The sequence below is a fragment of the Oncorhynchus masou genome, chromosome 1 (assembly GCF_036934945.1).
Source record: "Oncorhynchus masou masou isolate Uvic2021 chromosome 1, UVic_Omas_1.1, whole genome shotgun sequence".
Taxonomy (NCBI): Eukaryota; Metazoa; Chordata; class Actinopteri; order Salmoniformes; family Salmonidae; genus Oncorhynchus; species Oncorhynchus masou.
The window spans coordinates 70,184,657-70,205,757 of NC_088212.1; the positions used below are offsets into that span (position 1 = coordinate 70,184,657).

General features: G+C 45.5%; 1 protein-coding gene across 1 annotated transcript in view; it reads right to left on the bottom strand.

The window, feature by feature from the left end:
- LOC135559088 (fibulin-7-like) overlaps positions 1-9,975 on the bottom strand; it is a 40,221-nt gene extending 30,246 nt beyond the window's left edge. The window contains exons 1-3 of the mRNA XM_064993464.1: positions 9,715-9,975; positions 1,107-1,266; positions 418-588 (exon numbers count right to left, since the gene is read on the bottom strand). Of these exons, the coding sequence (XP_064849536.1) occupies positions 418-588; positions 1,107-1,266; positions 9,715-9,780 (397 nt within the window). The 5' untranslated portion in view covers positions 9,781-9,975. The remainder of the gene's footprint in view (positions 1-417; positions 589-1,106; positions 1,267-9,714) is intronic.
- Between the last annotated feature and the right edge of the window lie 11,126 nt (positions 9,976-21,101).

Genomic DNA, 21,101 nt, shown 5'->3' on the forward strand with positions numbered 1-21,101 from the left:
TGTGTCACAGTCACTGGATTCAATAACCCATTCTGGATGGCCATGAAAATACATAAAAAGGAAATTTGATAATGAAACTCATATGGATGCAAGCTATCTTATCTAGATAAATGTTAGTAATATGCATGAAGTTTAAAATGGGGGAAAGGGAGATAAAGAAAAGAGAGGGGGACACAAAGAGGATGCTGACAAGGACTTGAGAGAGATGGAAGAGCAGATAAAGAGATGAGTGACGGGACAGAGAAGAGGAAAGGAGAAGAGAAGAGAAAAGGGTGGGGGGGAAGAGACGCCAGAGAAAGAGAAGAAGTAGATAGTAGTGACAAAAGATAGTGATTTCACGTCAGATGTGTGTCTCCCTAATGGTGAACGTTAAGATTAGGGGTAGGGTAATCTGTAGCAGATGGTAGGGTCACTCACTGCGGCAGGTGGGCTGCTGGCCGCTCCAGGTGAGGCTCTCCTGACACATCCTGCTCTCTGCTCCCACCAACTCATAACCCGCATCACACAGAAAGTGAACCTCGTGACCGGGGGTCTGCGCCTTCCCCAACTTCCTGCTGTTGGCAGGCGTGTCCAGCTTTAGACAGGTATCTGTAAAGTGGTGGGGGGCAGTTGGTAGGGGGACATAAGCCAAGACTTAACTCTCCACCCATAGGTCCATAGGAGCTCAATTTAACATTTCTACCTACCGCTAACCACCAAATGTCAAATGACATACCAGTAGTAGCAAAGGAATAACAATCCACCAGAGTAAACATTTTTAGAACGCAGCGTGACACTGCATTTTTACAGCTAATTAGCATTTTTACCAGGACTAGTCGGTTTGGCTGGTGCTGTGTGTAGGCCTACACAACTTACTGAATCACGATTGGTTCTCGTTCATGAGGTTGACAACAATAGCAAAAACATTAGTAATATAAAACTTCTTCACATTCTTGCAACTGGTGGTTTTTGCATTATAAAATAAAAAGCAGCAGGCCTACTAAAAGCCATTTTAGGCATTTCAGTGTACTTAAAAAAACATGAAGAAATTGAATTTAAGCCTATGGCTAAAATTGTAGGCTACATGTTGCTTCTTCAAACGATGTTTGGGCTGTGTGCAGACTTACCATTGTTTGCTTTGCCAGTCTGTTTGGTGGCTGTGTTCTGTAGCAAGTTGAGTTTCTTCCTCAGGGTGCGGAGGCTCTGAAGGTATGCAGCCTCGTGGGTCGACAGCAGCTTCTGGACCTGCTTTAGGGAGCTCTGCATGTCCTGCCTGCTGGGACAGTCCTACAGGGACAGGGCATGGTAAGCAGGTGAACACTTTTTTGTCCAACAGAAACAGGGGAAGTCAGGGGCAGTGGAAGAGTTCAAAAGTGTTATACAGGGAAAAACTTGACAAGAGAGTCATCCCCAAAAAGGCAATTCATTTGCAGAGTTACTGTATTTTAAAAAGCCGTAATTGTCAGGATTTGGCCAGGGTTGTTCCGGTTGTTGGTCACTAGATGCCCCCATTGTGCTTTTTGTCCTTATGTTTTTCCCTTGATCCCCATTATTATTTGCACCTGTGTCTCGTTTTTCCCCTGATTGTATTTAAACCCTTTGTTTCCCTCAGTTCTGTGCTCTGTGTTTGTATGTTAGCACCCAGCCCTAGTGTTCTGTGTATTCTTGTCGTTTCCAGTGGATGCTCTTGTGGATTTCTGTTTTTTTGTTTTTTGAGTATCTTTTGAGGCTTTTTGTGCTATACCTACCACCTTTTGGATTTGCCATTTTTGTATTGTAGGACTTCTCCTTTTTTCTTTATTAAATACACCATCTTAAGTACTGCTGTGTCTGCCTCATCTTCTGGGTTCTGCTGACTATTTGTGGCTCAGTTGGTTAAGTGACTGTTTCTCACTCCGGAGACCCAGGTTCGAAACCGGGTCCTGACAGAAACACAGAGCCAAAAATGAACCCAGAGGCAGCCAGTTCCCAGGACCTTTTTGCCACGCTGTCCCACCACCAGGAGACTGTCCAACGCCACGAAGCCGCCCTGGTTCAGCAAGAGGCCTTAATGGCTAGACATTCTCATCTTCTGTCGGAGATGCTGACTTCCATTAAGCAAATATCTGATCGACTTACCCCGGCAACAGTTCCCGTCCCAGTACCTCAGATTCACGTACCCATGGCAGTTAACCCCCTGGCTGAACCTCGTCTTCCACCTCCCCAACGGTTCTCAGGTGATCCAAGTGCTTGTAAAGGGTTTCTCACTCAATGTTCTCTCTCCTTTGAGCTGCAACCCTCGTCGTTTCCCACCGACCGGTCTAAGATCGCATATATCATCACCCTGCTGTCGGAAAAAGCCCTGGCCTGGGCTACTGCTGTGTGGGATGCCCATAGTTCCTGCTGTGCCAGCTACTCTGCCTTTGCTGAGGAATTCAAACGAGTGTTTCAAGGCCCAAGCAGTGGTTCCGACTCAGCCAAACAGCTCCTGACTCTCCATCAAGGTTGGCGCAGCGTGACGGACTATGCCATCCAGTTCCGCACGGTGGCAGCAGCGAGTGGCTGGAACAACGAGGCGCTCACGGTGTGCTTTCTGAAAGGCCTTTCCGACACTATCCAAGATGAACTGGCTACTCGGGAACCACCGGACAATCTCGAGTCCCTGATCAAGTTGGCCTCACGCATTGACCAGCGTCTGAGAGAGAGAGAACTCAACCGTAGACCTCTAGCCCCTATCAGTCCCAGCTCCGAGTCCCCACCTTTATCATCGCTGGCTCCACCGGAACCCATGCAGATTGGACGCATCTCCCAGGCTGAGAGAGACCGCCGGATGAGGGAGCGACGCTGTCTATATTGCGGCAAACCGGGCCATTTCCGTTCCACGTGTCCCGGGCTCCAGGGAAACGCTCTGTCCCGTACAGACCGGGGGGAACTGTAACGGGAAACATAACCTCCTCCCATCCGTCCAACTCCCGTCTGCTCATTCCAGTCACCCTCTCCTGGGACAACCACAAGCTTCACCTTCAAGCCTTGGTAGACTCTGGAGCCACAGGTAACTTCATGGATGGTGTCTGGGCGAAGGAGAATGGCGTTCCCTCTGAACCTCTAGGTGAACCCATGAGGGTCACTACATTGGATGGAAGCCCTTTGGGATCTGGACTTGTCACTCATGTCACTACCTCCTTGCAACTTTCAGTTTCACAACACCAGGAATTGATGAACTTTCATTTGATCTCCTGTTCCGAGTTCCCTCTCGTCCTTGGATACCCCTGGCTTCACAGCCATAACCCTCACATTGACTGGTCTGTGGTCACTATCAAGCAGTGGGGTCCTACGTGCCAAGCTACTTGTATTTTCCAGAATTCCCCGAGTTCTACTCCCGAGTCTTTAGAATCCATCGACCTGACCCGAGTTCCCGAGTGTTACCATGACCTCAAACTGGTGTTTAGCAAACAGAGGGCCACCATGCTACCACCCCATAGACCTTACGATTGCCCCATCGACCTGTTTCCGGGCACTTGCCCCCCAGGGGTCGGATCTTTTCCCTATCTCCACCCGAACGAGCTGCTATGGATACCTACATCAAGGACGCTCTGGAAGCAGGCCTCATGCGTTCATCCACCTCCCCGGCGGGAGCAGGGTTTTTCTTTGTGGCCAAGAAAGACGGTGGATTACGTCCTTGCATCGACTACCGGGGACTCAATGCCATAACCGTCCGTAACCGTTACCCGCTACCCCTTATGGCCACAGCCTTCGAGCTGCTTCAGGAAGCAGTTGTTTTCACTAAGCTTGACCTGCGGAACGCATACCATCTTGTGCGGATCAGACCTGGTGACGAGTGGAAGACCACTTTCAACACGCCTACTGGTCACTATGAATACTTGGTGATGCCCTTCGGCCTGACCAACGCCCCAGCGGTGTTCCAAGCGCTCATAAACGATGTGCTTAGGGATATGCTTAACATATTTGTGTTCGTTTACTTGGATGACATCCTCATCTTTTCGAGCTCCCTTCAAGAACACACTAAGCATGTCAGACAAGTACTCAAACGCCTCCTGGACAGCCATCTGTACGTTAAGCCGGAAAAATGTGAATTCCATTCATCCCGAGTACAATTCCTGGGATTTGTAGTGGAACCCGGTCGAGTCCAAATGGACCCCAGGAAGGTAGGGGCGGTAGCGGATTGGCCCACCCCCAAATCCGTTAAGGAAGTTCAGCGTTTCCTGGGCTTCACAAACTTCTACCGCAAGTTCATCAAGAACTTCAGCTTGGTGGCAGCCCCTCTCTCAGCTTTAACCAAGGGTGGCAATGCAAGGTTTTTGTGGGGAAGAGAAGCTGAGATGGCCTTCCAAGGACTCAAGCAGCGCGTTCTCTCTGCTCCCATCCTGATACTACCGACTACGGATGAACCATTTGTGGTGGAGGTAGACGCATCAGAGGTTGGTGTTGGAGCTGTCCTGTCTCAGAGGGGTGAAGACAAGAAGCTTCATCCGTGCGCTTTCTTCTCACACCGGCTTACCCCGACTGAGAGGAACTACGATGTGGGGGATCGTGAACTCCTAGCAGTTAAGATGGCATTGAAGGAATGGAGACACTGGCTCGAGGGGGCTTCTCACCCGTTTCAAGTGCTTACGGACCACAAAAATCTGGAGTATATCCAGCAGGCGAAGCGGTTGAACTCTAGACAAGCTAGATGGTCTCTTTTCTTCAATCGATTCCAGTTTATCCTCACCTATCGGCCCGGGTCGAAGAATCTCAAACCGGATGCCCTGTCCCGAGTCTACGCTCCTGCCATTCGAGATGACACGGACATGCCTGTCCTTCCTGCTGCTAAGATTGTGGCTCCGATCTCGTGGCAAGTTGAGGATACCGTGAGACGTGCTCAAGCTAGCGAACCGGACCCGAAAGGAGGTCCTGCCAATCGGTTGTTTGTCCCCAAGGCAGTGAGGACTCAGGTCCTTCTGTGGGGGCACTCCTCTCGCCTCACCTGTCATCCGGGCGTAGGTCGCACCTTGGAGTTCATCCAGCGTAAGTTCTGGTGGCCTACCATAAGAGAAGACGTTGCCACTTTCGTCAATGCCTGTCCCGTGTGCTGCCAGGGCAAATCTTCTCACCTCCGCCCTCAAGGACTCCTTCACCCTTTACCTGTTCCCCACAGACCCTGGTCCCATATCTCATTGGACTTTATTACTGGACTTCCTCCATCCCATGGCAATACTACTATCCTAGTCATAATCGACAGGTTTTCTAAGGCGGCCAGGTTCGTCCCTCTGACTAAGTTACCTTCTGCCAAGGAAACGGCTGAGTTGGTAATTAATCATGTGTTCCGAGTCTTCGGCATTCCTCAAGATATGGTTTCTGACAAAGGTCCCCAGTTCGCCTCAAGGTTTTGGAAGGCCTTCTGCCAACTCATGGGGGCTTCTGCCAGTCTATCTTCAGGGTACCATCCGGAGTCCAACGGCCAAACAGAGAGGATGAATCAAGAGCTGGAAACCACCCTCCGATGTATGACTCGTGACAACCCGTCCACATGGTCATCCTTTATTGTTTGGGCCGAATACGCGCACAACACCTTGCGCTCCTCCTCCACTGGTATGTCCCCGCACGAGTGTCAGTTTGGCTATGCTCCTCCATTGTTCCCGGACCAGGAGGCAGAAGTCAGAGTGCCTTCAGCCTTGAAGTTCGTCAGACGCTGTCGGCTTATGTGGAGGAAGACCCGTCTTAATCTTATGCGTTCCTCACAGAGGTATCAACAACAAGCCAACAGACGTCGCCGTCCCGGGCCTACCCTGCGCCCCGGCCAGAGAGTCTGGCTCTCCACAAGAGACTTACCTCTACGGGTGGAGTCTCGCAAGCTGTCCCAAAAATACATCGGTCCCTTCAAGGTTGCCAGGAGAGTTAACCCAGTTTCTTATCGCCTACACTTACCCAGATCCCTTAAGATTAATCCCACATTTCACGTTTCATTGTTAAAACCTGTTGTTTTTTCTCCCCTTGTCCCGGCAGACAGACCTCCCCCTCCGCCTCGTGTCATTGGAGGCCAGCCGGCTTATACCGTCCACCGGATACTGGATTCCCGTCGGGTGCAGCGGTCCTGGCAGTATCTGGTGGACTGGGAAGGCTACGGTCCTGAGGAGCGCTCCTGGGTTCCTGCCAAAGACATACTGGACCCTGACCTCATTCGTCAGTTCAGGGTCCTCCACCCTGAGAGAGCTGGTAGGAACGTCAGGAGCCGTTCCTAGGGGGGGGGATTCTGTCAGGATTTGGCCAGGGTTGTTCCGGTTGTTGGTCACTAGATGCCCCCATTGTGCTTTTTGTCCTTATGTTTTTCCCTTGATCCCCATTATTATTTGCACCTGTGTCTCGTTTCCCCTGATTGTATTTAAACCCTTTGTTTCCCTCAGTTCTGTGCTCTGTGTTTGTATGTTAGCACCCAGCCCTAGTGTTCTGTGTATTCTTGTCGTTTCCAGTGGATGCTCTTGTGGATTTCTGTTTTTTTGTTTTTTAAGTATCTTTTGAGGCTTTTTGTGCTATACCTACCACCTTTTGGATTTGCCATTTTTGTATTGTAGGACTTCTCCTTTTTTCTTAAATACACCGTCTTAAGTACTGCTGTGTCTGCCTCATCTTCTGGGTTCTGCTGACTATTCGTGGCTCAGTTGGTTAAGTGACTGTTTCTCACTCCGGAAACCCAGGTTCGAAACCGGGTCCTGACAGTAATACAGGAAGATCTTAATTGTATTTTAGCGAAGGGGCACGTTACAAACATGGGTTGAGGAACACAAGGAACATGCACGTTTATTTTTCCTATGCTAACATAGGCTACACAGAGCACATTCATTGCCTAATGAAGTGCAGTTACAGTTGATAGATGACTGCCTAATTTAAACTCAAGTCAGGGACTGTGAGACACAGGTGACTTGGTCAGAAGATGGAGGCAGAACTCTTTCTCACATTAGCTTCCTAGAATTTGACATCACTCAATTATACAAACCACATTCACTGCAAAAGCTAATGTCCTCACTACTTAATCACTGGAAAGAACAGAGAAATGACCTCACCAACAAGTTAATGTTGGAATAACAGGACAGAAGTACAGCAGCTACTGTACATTGGCTTGAATTACGAATTATAAACTAGCATCTGGTGAGCCACATGAAGTGGTTTGTTACTGCAATTAGAAAGTATTTTCGGGGTTTTCCTAAGATAGCACTGAAAGTTAAAGAATGTAGTGTACAGTACCTAGAAGTTACTCAAAAGAGATATGGTCACTGGTCTGGGTTTCTAGGGAGACCAGAGAAGAGACATCAGAGTAGACATACCTGCTTCAACACTACATCAGCACTCAGATGGTCATGTTTTTAATCTCACTGTACACAGTAGGCAGCCTAGTCGATGTGGTGAATGAATGAATTGAGCCGGCGACATCATCCCCCTGGTTGTCTGACCTACTGTACAAGTGAACCAAGAGTTCTGAGCACTCATGGGCATCTCAACAACCCCTACCACCAGCTGGGGAGCTTGAAGTCAGAGGTGGCTGTAGTGTTGGTAGGCTGGTAGGCTTTTGCCTTTGTGCAAAGTGAGTTGTTCTCTAGTGGTAGTAGTTTTATGTTTTGGAGGTTGCGTGCTTATGCCCCTGGTGGTGTTACTTGATGGTGCTAGAGAGAAGTCCTGTAGGCCTCCTGTACGGTCTAAGGGGGTTGCTGTGAAACACTAAAGACACACTCCATGAGAGAAAGAGTGGCTCCAATCCTATCTGGACTCATTCTCACAACAGATTCCCATCACACGAAAGCCCCTCCCAGTCTGTCTTCTCTCATATCCCAGCCTATCTCGGCTGTTCTATCTTTTTCTCCCATAAGTCTCTGAAAGTTCTGACAGTCAGTGGAATGATCTCCTTGGAGGCATAAAAAATGTTGCTTGCTCATAGCGTTCATTGTTTGATGCAGGGGTGGGTGTACTGTAGGTGTTGATGAAGGGGTGGGTGTACTGTAGGTTTTGATGAAGGAGTGGGTGTACTGGTGGTTTTGATAAAGGGTAGGGAGGTTGTTTGGGGTCAGATGGTGTGGAATAAACACCCAGAGGGTAAACATCACCTGTGTATGAGGCACAGCCTCTCCTCCCATTGGCTGAGAAAATAAGGGAGTGTTAGTAGTATATTTTTCCTAAACTCTCACTCTCTCTTTCAACTCTCTCCCTCCTCCTCTCTGTCCTCTCATGAATGTTTTCAGAGAGCCAATTAGTGTTTTCATCTGGCAGAAGTTATGTAAGAAAAGTAAATATTTGGTCATCCTGTGAAAACACCTGGCTGATTGAAACTGGAGCAGGGAGCTGGGCTGCTGGAGCGACATCAGTCAGGACGGAGGGAGGGAAAGGCTGCTGTTTGTGTGCCCCAGCGATAATGTCCTCTTTCTGCCTCTTCTGCAAAACATTTCATGTGTCTGTGACATTATCTTGGTGTGCCTAGGTAACATACAGTACCTATAGCCTCCGTCAGTAACTTCTGAGCTGCTCTTTGAATCGAGAGGTGTGCAGTGCAATGATGAAGGCCAAAGTAGCATGGAGATCTAATCCAAGGATTCTAAATTGTTCTAAGTGAATTCTGTGATGCAGAAAGGTTTTGCATAAAAGGAAAAGTGTCCTGTAGCTAATAATACTCTGTCTGACCTTGTTCAATTATGTAATCACTGCATGGCTTCAGTTCTGCAGTGTGAGTTGTGCCATGACAAGAACAAACCAAATATCACCAACGAAACCTGAACAGACTCCTCATAAACACAGCTCATTACCACACAGTACATCATGATCTTAACTAAATGTGGACAAAAACTAAATTGAGTCCAAATTTGACATTCCACATGAATTTCTAACTGAACAAGAGAAAGAGTTAAGCATAGCACACACACACACACACACACACACACACACACCAACCTGCTGTAATATAGACCCTTGTCCTTGGACAAAGTAGAGAGGTTTAGCAGATTTGTGCTGAAACACATCAGAGGTGTTGGGTCTATTCATGGTGATGGGCCTCTCGGTGTCTGGACATGCATGCAAGGGGCCTTAGTAATCGTTTGTGCAGCTTGCCTGGGAATTGAGTTCGACCAAACACCAGTTCTATCAATGGGTGTCTGTCCATGTCATGATGCATGGATAATGACCTTATAGTTGGACTTGCAGGCTCCTGACTTTGACAAGAGATTGTCACTTCAGCTTGATGCGTTTGGACCTTCAACAACACCCAGACATCACTGCTGCATCCCTCAGTGTTAGATGTTGAATTAAAGCCTGTCCACGAAAAGGGCATTCAGACAACCTTTCTCTCAGGTCTATTTTCTCAGTTGTAAATCTGTGTGATATTTACCCACAGTCTTTTCAGGTCATTACAGATAATGGCAAGAAATTTAACTATGTACTGAGGCTATATGTGATAGTTAATTGGTCTGGAAATGTTTTCTGAGTTTATTACATTAATGGACTACCTAAAGCATGTCAGAAACCACAATAGACTACATTAAATCGTAACACACTCATAGAGATTATAATGGTAACCCATGATCATATAAAATTCAGTAATTTACATAGATTTGACGTTTTACTCTGTGATATGTAGTGTGATATGTGCTTTTAAATCAGCTACATTTTTGATTGGACCAACCAGCTGTGCAAAATAAATCCAAGAAACACCAGATGTTGTCTCTTAATAGTGGCCAAGGTGCCCTCGTGACACTGACAACCGCAGGAAACACTCACCTGCCCAAATGCAGCGAGGATTGGACAAAGACACAGGAACACAATGACAGCGTGCATCCAAATCATTTTCAGTTAATCCTGTACTGCGCTTACACTCAGTCCCGAAGCGCGCTGGGTTGGGTATCTTCTGGGTACAGTGAATTTCCAGTGTGTAAAATGTGCTTATAAGCACCTCAGTGGTATTTGTGAGAAATGCTATTAATTCATTCACATGTCAGACAAGATGCCAAAGCAAAACTTTATGGAATGTAGGGTTTACTCGTCGAGAACCAATCAGGTTATGGGACTAGAAGACCTGTTGACCACATTTGACAAAATAACCATTGCGTAGGCATGTGTATTTTTTTCTAACTCTTTTCCTTTTTTTGGAAGGCACATGGCAAATTTCCTCCCTCCTGAAAGCCTCTCAGATGTGGAATTTGTAAACTGAAGAGAAAAACAAATTTATCAGGAAGCTTGGATGGATTGAGGCAAGCTCCACTGGGCAGTGGGCACTGTGGGAAGGTGACAAGCAGGGTGATGTGAGACACAACTCATACAGGTTGCATCTTCTCATGATTTACGAGGAAATGTAAACCAATCTTTCATTAGGGAAATAACTATGTAACACAGGAATACATATAACCTACTTGAGCAGCACACATTTTGTTGAATTAACTCAGCCTTGTGCTTATTACCAGGTAATTACAGTAGCCTAATGGACAATGAGTCTGTGTTCCAATGTGCTTTTTTGTTATCTTGAATGGCAGACATCCTGAGAGTAAAAGTGTACTGTTGAATGAGCATAGAAAGTGGGGAAGGTGTGCCCTCTGCAGGGAGTAAGTGTCCATCACCTTGCCATCATCTAATACAACGGTTCTGTTCTCATCTCCCCTGCAGAACACACCTAACACCATCACTACCATGGAAGTATAGGTGAGGTTAGTTATTCTGCCGAACCCCCAGCCCGGTGAACGTTCTCATACCATAAAAACATTCTCATGCCATAATCAGCTCCAGATAGTAAATCATCAACTGCTGAAGCATCAAGAGTCCTGTTTCAGCACAGACCTGTCAGTGAGTTAGATCTGATTCCACCTGTAACTGATCCAACCACCCACCCACGTAGTATAGACCCACTGTGACTGCACTGAACTCTACTGCATTTACTGACCTCTACTTTACTGCTCCTTGCTTGCCTGCTTGCTCAGCTATAGTTCTCTCCCACTGTCCATTATGATACACATTTATCCCTTCTGCATTCCATTCTATGCCAGGGCTTGTGGTTCTGCATCACTCATCACAGGGACCTCCGCACCCGCCCTCTTGGGTAAAATATGTCTCTTTCACGACTCATTGACATGATGGTCTCAAATCCCCCTGGACAGCACTGAAGACAACAGTCACACAACAGTAACTTCCCCACTACCACCCACCCACCTACTCACCCATGTACAGTAAACCATCCTACTGAAAGCCCTTCACTAGGCGCAGGATGTGATATAAGCATCACTCCCATGTCTGAATCTCTGTCCTACTCACTGAGGTGACTCGGCGCTACTACGGTACCTTCCCTAATCCTAGTAGGTGATGTCACTATGGGAGGATAATGGGAAGAGAGCTGCATGTAGAATCAATAGCCCATGACCAGTGAGTGGTTTGTGACTGATTGGTGTCTCACTCCACAATGTCTGTTCTTTTATATCTTTGAGAATATAATACGGAAACACGAGATGGCTCTCAATCCTGTGAGATCCTTCTGTAATGAGAAGCAGAACAGCACAGTTAGTTGAGGTTCTGTTGAAACTGGTTCCCCAATACACACCCCCTACCCACTGTCCTTCAGTTTCTATGGGGGACACACATATACAGTACGAACCCGCAAATTAATTCTTAAGAATACACAAGTTTGGAGGGATTTATTGTGAAATTTAATTTTTGATTACATGTGCGCATATTATTTGCTACTGATGGTCAAGACATTTGATGTGTTTGTGTGTTGTGCGGCGGGGGTGTAGTTGGAAATGTTGGGTTTTGATGTGATGATGGAGAATGATTGGGTATCAGAACTCTTCTGTTCAGCAGACGTTTCATAGTTTCACTGTGGTGATTATATTGTCTTGCTGACTTTGTGGGGGATCTACTGCTGTAGTAGACCACAACGTAACAAAGGATTCCTGAAAGATGGGTGAGATTTCTTGTCATGGTGTGTGAGCATCCCTGATTATTGAAACTTATCTCATTCTATAGTTGTACTTTGTGTTTGCAGAGATTGGCCGTATAGAGATGCCATAGGAACACCTCTGATTATTTGGTCTGTCTCACAGTGTTACCAACTATTGCATAAAGGCAGACTGAGCTATTTCTTTCAGCGCTACACTCTGCAATCCCTGTAGTTACCTATCTGTCAGGATTTGGCCAGGGTTGTTCCGGGTTTTGGTCACTAGATGCCCCCATTGTGCTTTTTGACCTTATGTTTTTTCCCCTTGTTCCCCATTATTATTTGCACCTGTGCCTCGTTTCCCCTGATTGTATTTAAACCCTTAGTTTCCCTCAGTTCTGTGCTCTGTGTTTGTATGTTAACACCCAGCCCTAGTGTTCTGTGTATTCTTGTCGTTTCCGTTTTCATAGATGCTCTTGTGGAATTTTGTTTTTGAGTATCTCTTGAGGCTTTTTTGTGCTATACCTACCACCTTTTGGATTTGCCATTTTGTATTGAAGGACTTCTCCTTTTTTTACTTTATTAAATACACCGTCTTAAGTACTGCTGTGTCTGCCTCATCTTCTGGGTTCTGCTGACTATTCGTGGCTCAGTTGGTTAAGTGACTGTTTCTCACTCCGGAGACCCAGGTTCGTAACCGGGTCCTGACACTATCCTGAGGAAATAGGACAAGCGGTGCAGATTTCTCCAAATGAATGCCATAGTCAGGACTGTAATGAATGCCATAGTCAGGACTGTAATGGATGCCATAGTCAGGACTGTAATGAATGCCATAGTCAGGACTGTAATGAATGACATAGTCAGGACTGTAATGAATGCCATAGTCAGGACTGTAATGAATGACATAGTCAGGACTGTAATGGATGCCATAGTCAGGACTGTAATGGATGCCATAGTCAGGACTGTAATGGATGCCATAGTCAGGACTGTAATGGATGCCATAGTCAGGACTGTAATGAATGCCATAGTCAGGACTGTAATGGATGCCATAGTCAGGACTGTAATGGATGTCATAGTCAGGACTGTAATGGATGCCATAGTTAGGACTGTAATGAATGCCATAGTCAGGACTGTAATGGATGCCATAGTCAGGACTGTAATGGATGCCATATTTGTATGTTGGCCTGGTATGGTTCCCAATCAGAGGCAGCTGTTTAGCGTTGTCTCTGATTGGGGATCAAATTTAGGCAGCCGTTTCCCTACTGTTTTGTTGTGGGATCTTGTTTATGTGTAGTTGCCTGTGAGCACTCCATAGCTTCACGTATCTTTTGATTTTATTGTTTTGTGCGTTTCACATCAATAAATATGTGGAACCCATATCACGCTGTGCTTTGGTCCGAATGTTCTTACGATGATCGTGACAGTGACACTGATCTCTGCTCTGTTTGGGCTTCTTGTCTATCTCTCAAGTACGGTATATGTTGTTAAAGAGTTTAGGCTACAGTAATTGACTTGTGCTAACACGGATGTAACCTACTGTTGTATATAGCTTGCCCTACACCACACCTGGGATCACTCAGGCTTTTAATTAGTGTTTTCTTGATTGTTTTACATAGGGTATACATTGGCCTTAGGGCTGGTCCAGACAAAAAAAAACTATTGGTCGATCAAAAGTCGTCTGCCCTTTCGACCAAATCGACTGTTGGACATTTTTTTAAGGTATATTTTTCCATATATACACACATCCTATGTGGTTTACAGTGATGACCTGCCATTCAGGGCAGATGGAGCTCTGTTTAGCTAATATACTGTATATATGTTGTGTCTTTGGCATCATTAAACCGAAGACTTATTTTTATCAAATAAATTCTCTGTAATTATTATTACGTGACTAACTTAATCATGTAAATGTAATTAACTAGGAAGTCGGGGCACAAAGTTATACTTTTCCTAATATAACTTTCAATCAATTAGTCTTCTAATTAATTAATTATTCTTTACTTCACGTTAGTCTCATTCCAAAAGTCATCTGCACATCATCTGGTTATCTGCACAAACCCAGTCTTCTCTATGATTCATCCATACATCAATTGTCTTAAATCATTTATTTACTAACTAAATAATCACAGAAATGCATAAATAAACCAACAGTAGATATGGTTACAAGTAAATGATAGCGGAGTTTCCCTAGTGGGATAAACTGGTATCGCGGCTTGGTGGTCAAAATGGAAGTGGGGGTCGACTGAGAAAGACGGGAATTATGCAAATGAGTCACTACACACTTGATAATTATATTAATTTAAATGCTAATCCTTTGCACATGAACGGTCACTCATTCGGGAATAATTGCAATCAAAATATATTTTCTCTGAGTGTGTCGTCCTAATATCTGTTGGAATCATCCGTCTTTCTGTTGGAGAGTTCGCCTGATCGTCTCTCACGGCTAGAATGGATACTTCAGAGTCCCAATTCAGAAATGTTTTTGTAGATAGATGTTTCGGCGGTTGTCGGTCTTTGCGTTCAATGGTACAGAATTCCTAGCTGCAGACTAGTAATTAGCATCAAAGATTTGTTCTTATTCTGTCGGTATCTATAGTCTCAGAGTTTAACCACGTGGTATGGTTAAGAATTCAGCAATCTACTCAAACCTTAGCCCTCTCGGTTATCGAGGTAAGCTTGGTCTGCAGATGATTCTCCAGGTGGGGGTATATTCGGAAGAGCAGAAAATTGCTGTCCCATGACGCCAGATCAATGTCTGTGCTCATGGGGCGGGCCAATGACTTAGTTAACTTTAAAGGGAATTGGGTTCCCTTAAACAGTTTAAATTAACATTACATAAGTTCACAAATATTTTAATTTTAATCATTCATTTTATACAACAATTAGATGCAAGCTTCATAACTGAGACTCTTGTACAAACAGAGTTATGGTAATGTGGCTGTATTGTCTCATGAGTTTCACAAACATTAAACGAAATGGACCGGTCGTAGCTGGATTCTTCCCCGACCGTGTACACCTTCTCCAAAACATGTACATTGTTCAGTTCTCAAGTTCTATGCTGGAGAAGAGGTTCTTTTGTTCTGTGAAACCTCTCTCTCTATACTGTCTGGCCATGAGGAAGAGAGTCTCCTCCAGGGATTTACGACCTGAGATAACAGCAGCCTGGGTGTAGGCGAGAAAGAGAAGGAAGGCATGCTATACCCAAAGAGGGCCACGTCATGACATATATATACAGTTGAAGTTGGAAGTTTACACATGTAGATTGGTGTCATTAAAACTCATTTTTCAACCACTCCACAAATTTCTTGTTAACAAACTATAGTTTTGGCTAGTCGGTTAGGACATCTACTTTGTGCATGACACAAGTCATTTTTCCAACAATTGTTTACAGATTATTTCACTTATAATTTACTGTATCACAATTCCAGTTGGTCAGAGGTTCACATACACTAAGATGACTGCCTTTAAACAGCTTGGAAAATTCCAGAAAATTATGTCATGGCTTTAGAAGGGTCTGATAGGCTAATTGACATAATTTGAGTCAATTGAAGGTGTACCTGTGGATGTATTTCAAGATCTACCTTCAAACTCAGTGTCTCTTTGCTTGACATCAATGTAAAATCAAAAGAAATCAGAAAAAGGCCTGAAGGTACCACGTTCATCTGTGCAAACAATAGTACGCAAGTATAAACACCATGGGACCACACAGCCATCATACCGCTCAGGAAGGACGCGTTCTGTCTCCTAGAGATGAACGTACTTTGGTGCGAAAAGTGCGATTCAATCCCAGAACAACAGCAAAGGACCTTGTGAAGACACTCTTGGCATTCTCTCAATATAGAAAATAGTTTAAAAAAATAAAGAACCGTTGAATAAGTAGGTGTCCAAACTTTTGACTGGTACTATGTATTTTTTACATATCAAATATCCATTTACAAACAATGTAAAAAAAATGTTAATAATGCCACATACATGTTCTCTTTTTAGCTTTATTGAGTGAGGCAGCTCCAAAATGCAGGTGTTTCAGCCTAGCTCAGTACTTTCTGAGGTGGTGGGTCAGCCAGCGGAAAATACAGAGCGTAGGAGTTGGTAATGTTCTCTAGTTGCGCTGTGATTGGCTCAGTGTTCTGTCACTCATAGGGACACTACGTCACCACAAAATCTACAGGGAGAGCAAGAAAGTTCAAGCCCCTTTGGGTGTTGGCATAAATTTACGGTAGAAGTACCCGTCCAATAAGGCCCAAGGTCATTGGCCACAGATCAAAGGACGTTTTATCTACCGTAGCTTTGATTGGACATAAACATTACAAAACAAGTCGGAAATCGCAAAAGTGGTTTGGAAGGCAGAAGTGGCTATTTCGAGTCTCATAGGAAAGGGTCTGAATACTTATATAAAACAAAGTATTTCAGTTTTTATTTGTAATAAATTTGCTAATATATAAAAATATATATATATTTTGCTTTGTCATTATGGGGTATTGTGTGTAGATTGATCAGGGATTTAAAAATATATATTTTAAGAATAAGGCTGTAACGTAACAAAATGTAGAAAAAGTCAAGGGGTCTGAATACTTTCCGAATGCACTGTATATTCTCTGTAGACAACTTGACTGAGTTGAATTGTCTCACCTAATGTTTAATCGGAAGGGTTGACATTTACAATTTTGAGGAACAGACTAAACATTTTCACATATGAGACCAGTGGCGATTTTAGCATGTAAATCTTGGTGGGGCAAACTCAACCATTGTTTTTATGCATGCCATCAAAGCCACTACACAACACATTCATTGCACTATAATGGTGACAAGAAAACAAAAAAACAACGCTCGCAATATCAACTGGAATTACACGGGTCTATTACTGAACTTTTTGTTGAAAACAAATATTTGAATGGGAAGAGACTGTCACTGGCAAACATGGTTACAGACCCAACAACATTATATAGTATCCCTCCTCGTGAAGAAAAGCACATGAGCTAATTTATGCAGCGGCATACAATACATTTTTGGACTCACCTTGTTGCGCTGTGCTCACTTGAACAGGAAGGTGGTCCTTCTTGTGGGCAAATTTTGTCATCAAAGGTGCTTTCAAGACAACTGGAAACAACAACAAACACGGTTGAATCATGACATCAGTGATCTTCAGGTTGGAGCTCTAGAAAGAGGCCAGAGTTCCCGGTTTGGAATTCAGAGTTGGATGACCGTTCAAAACTTATTTTCCTAGTCGGAGCTCGTTTTTTCGCCAAGTTCCCAGTTGTCGTGAACTGAAGTCTGACCTAGGAACCCTAACAACGGGCCCCACTGGACTGAGGGGCAGCTCCGGACTGAGAGGAAGCTCAGGCAGGTTGATGAATCTAGCAGATCCTGGCAGACTGGCGGTTCCGGCAGATCCTGGCAGACCGGCGGCTCCGGCGGCTCCGGCAGACCGGCGGCTCCGGCGGCTCCGGCAGACCGGCGGCTCCGGCGGCTCCGGCAGATACTGGCAGACCGGCGGCTCCGGCAGATACGGCGGCTCCGGCAGATACGGCAGACCGGCGGCTCCGGCAGACCGGCGGCTCCGGCAGATACTGGCAGACCGGCGGCTCCGGCAGACCGGCGGCTCCGGCAGATACTGGCAGCCCGGCGGCTCCGGCAGACCGGCGGCTCCGGCAGATACTGGCAGACCGGCGGCTCCGGCAGCTCCGGCAGACTGGCAGACCGGGCGGATCCTGGCAGACGGGCGGATCCTGGCAGACGGGCGGATCCTGGCAGACGGGCGCCTCTGGACCGAGCGGCTCTGGCGCCTCTGGACCGAGCGGCTCTGGCGCCTCTGGACCGAGCGGCTCTGGCGCCTCTGGACCGAGCGGCTCTGGCGCCTCTGGACCGAGCGGCTCTGGCGCCTCTGGACCGAGCGGCTCTGGCAGCGCCGGACAGATGGGAGACTCTGGCTCCTGACTCTGCCACACTCTCCCTGTGCCCCCCCCCCCAATACATTTTTGGGGGTGCCTCTCGGGCTTCCAGCCGCTCTGCCGTGCCAGCTCCTCATAATGCCGCCTCTCTGCTTTCGCTGCCTCCAGCTCAGCTTTGGGGCGGCAATATTCCCCTGGCTCTGCCCAGGGTCCTTTCCCGTCAAGGATCTCCTCCCAAGTCCATTCTTCCAAATAGTGCAGCCTCTCCCACTGCTGCTGCTGCTGCTGCTTCTTCTTCTGCTACACCTGTCGCTTCTCCTGCTGCTGCCTCTGTTTACCACACCGCTTGGTCCTTGGTTGGTGGGTGATTCTGTAATGGTTTTCTTCTGGGGAAAGAGAGGCAGACCAAAATGCAGCGTGGTTAGTTTTGTGCATCTTTAATAAAGATGAAAGTACAACAATCTACAAAACAAGAAATGTGAAAAACCAAAACAGTCCTATCTGGTGCCACGAACACAAAGACAGGAACAATCACCCACAAAACCCAACACAAAACAGGCTACCTAAATATGGTTCCCAATCAGAGACAATGACTAACACCTGCCTCTGATTGAGAACCATATCAGGCCAAACATAGAAATAGACAAACCAGACACACAACATAGAATGCCCACTCAGCTCACGTCCTGACCAACACTAAAACAAGGAAAACACACATGAACGATGGTCAGAACGTGACAGCTAGGCTGCAACACCTGCTTTTTGGAGCTGCCTTACTCAAGAAAGAGACTATGTTTGTATGTGGCTTTATTAACTCATTAATTATTTTTTTCATTGTTTGCAAACTGACATGAATTAATGCAAAAATAACATGCGAAACAGGCAACAACAAAAGATTATAACGATATATACAGTACCAGTCAAAGGTTTGGACACACCTACTAATTCAAGGGTTTTTCTTTATTTTTACTGTGTCCTACATTGAGGAATAATAGTGAAGATATCAAAGCTATTAAATGACACATGGAATCATGTAGAAACCAAAAAAGTGTTAAACAAATCAAAAGAGATGTTAGATTTTAGATTCTTGAAGTAGCCACCCGTTGCCTTGATGACAGTTTTGCACACTCTTGCCATTCTCTCAACCTGCTTCATGAGGGACTACCTGGAATGCATTTCAATTAACAGCTGTGCCTCGTTAAAAGTTAATTTGTGGAATTTCTTTCCTTACTAATGTGTTTGAGCCAATCAGTTGTGTTGTGACAAGGTAGGCGGGGGTATACAGAAGATACCCCTATTTATTAAAAAACCAAGTCCATATTATGGCAAGTACAGCACAAATAAGCAGAGAAAAAAAACAGTCCATCATTACTTTAAGACATGAAGGTCAGTCAATACGGAACATTTCAAGAACTTTGAAAGTTTCTTCAAGTGCAGCCACAAAAACCATCAAGCGCTATGACGAAACTGGCTCTCATGAGAACTGCCATAGGAAAGGAAGACCCAGAGTTACCTCTGCTGCAGATAAGTGAATTAGTTGCCAGCCTCAGAAATTGCAGCCCAAATAAATGCTTCACAGAGTTCAAGTAACAGACACATCTCATCATCAACTATTTAGAGGAGACTGTGAATCAGGCCTTCTGTCACGAATCTCGTTTCCTGAGTCTGTTTTTTTGCCTGTGTTCTGTTCTGGAGTGTTTTTTCCGGCGTCCTGGAACGCACCCTGTCTGGTTGCCGGGCAATGTAGCCAGTTGGGAGTTCTGATTACCCGTACCTGTATCCCATCAGCTATCTGCACACCTGGTCCTGATCATCATCTCTCCTCTTCATAAGCCCGGACCTGACATCCATTCCCTGCCGGATCATTAGCCATGAATAGTATGTCGTGCCATAGTATCAGCCTCAAGTTGGATAGAATTTGTTTTGTTGTTTTTTACGTATTGCTTGCCTTAAACTTACCTCCGTTTGTTTGTTCTGTCTTCAGTTACTCACCCGGATCATTTACCCCATTCCCGCCTGGTCGTCGGAGAATTCCGCTACCCCATTGGATCCACCTATTTACTCCCATCAACTCACCACCGCTGCCCGCTACGCCACCTGGATATATCTACCCATTCACATTCACTTGTAAATAAATACTCACCTTCTTCCTACTCTCCTTGTCCTGGTCTGCTTCTGGGTTCAAGTTTGAAAGAACGTGACACCTTCATAATCGAATTGCTGCAAAGAAACCACTACTAAAGGACACCAATAATAAGCAGAGACTTGCTTGGGCCAAGAAACACGAGCAATGGACATTAGACCAGTGGAACTCTGTCCTTTGGTCTGATGAGTCCAAATTTGAGATTTTTGGTTCCAACCGACGTGTCTTTGTGAAATGCAGAGTAGGTGAAAGGATGATCTCCACATGTGTGGTTCCCACCGTGAAGCATGGAGGAGGAGGTGTGGGGGTGCTTTGCTGGTGACACTGTCTGTAATTTATTTCGAATTCAAGGCACACTTAACCAGCATGGTTCCACAGCATTCTGCAGCGATAAACCCATCTGGTTTACGCTTAGTGGGACTATCATTTGTTTTTCAACAGGACAATGACTCAACACACCTCCAGGCCGTGTAAGGGCTATTTGACCAAGATTGAGTGATGGAGTGCTGCATCAGATGACCTGGCCTCCACAATCACCCGACCTCAACCTAATTGAGATAGTTTGGGATGAGTTAGACCGCAGAGTGAAGGAAAAGCTGCCAACAAGTGCTCAGCATATGTGGAAACTCCTTCAAGACTGTTAGGAAAGCATTCCAGGTGAAGCTGATTGAGAGAATGTCAAGAGTGTGCAAAGCTGTCATCAAGGCAAAGGGTCGCTACTTTGACGAATACAAAATATAAATATATTTTGATTTGTTGAAAACGTTTTTGCTTACTACATGATTCCATATGTGTTATTTAATAGTTTTGATGTCATTATTATTCTACAATATAGAAAATACTAAAATAAAGAAAACCCCTTGAACGAGTAGGTGTGTCAACTTTTGACTGGTACTGTGTGTATATATATATATTTTTTTTTAACTAAACAGACTAAACAGCCCCACCGGGTCACCACTGCACGACTTAATACTGATTTGATTTATGTGGTTAAAAGGTCGGCCAAGCTTTTAGAAGTTTGGTTGTCCATGTGGGTTTATCGCTGATCGTGTATCATTCATTCAATTAAAGTTTGAGTAGCGGCCAACTGTGTGCGTGTGAGTGGATAAGAACAGTTGCAAAATGTTGACAACTCGTGGGAAGGGGAGAGAGAGAGTGAGTGGGAGTGAAAGAGAGTGAGAGAAGAGGAGGGTAAAAGAGGGAGCCACTTGTCCTC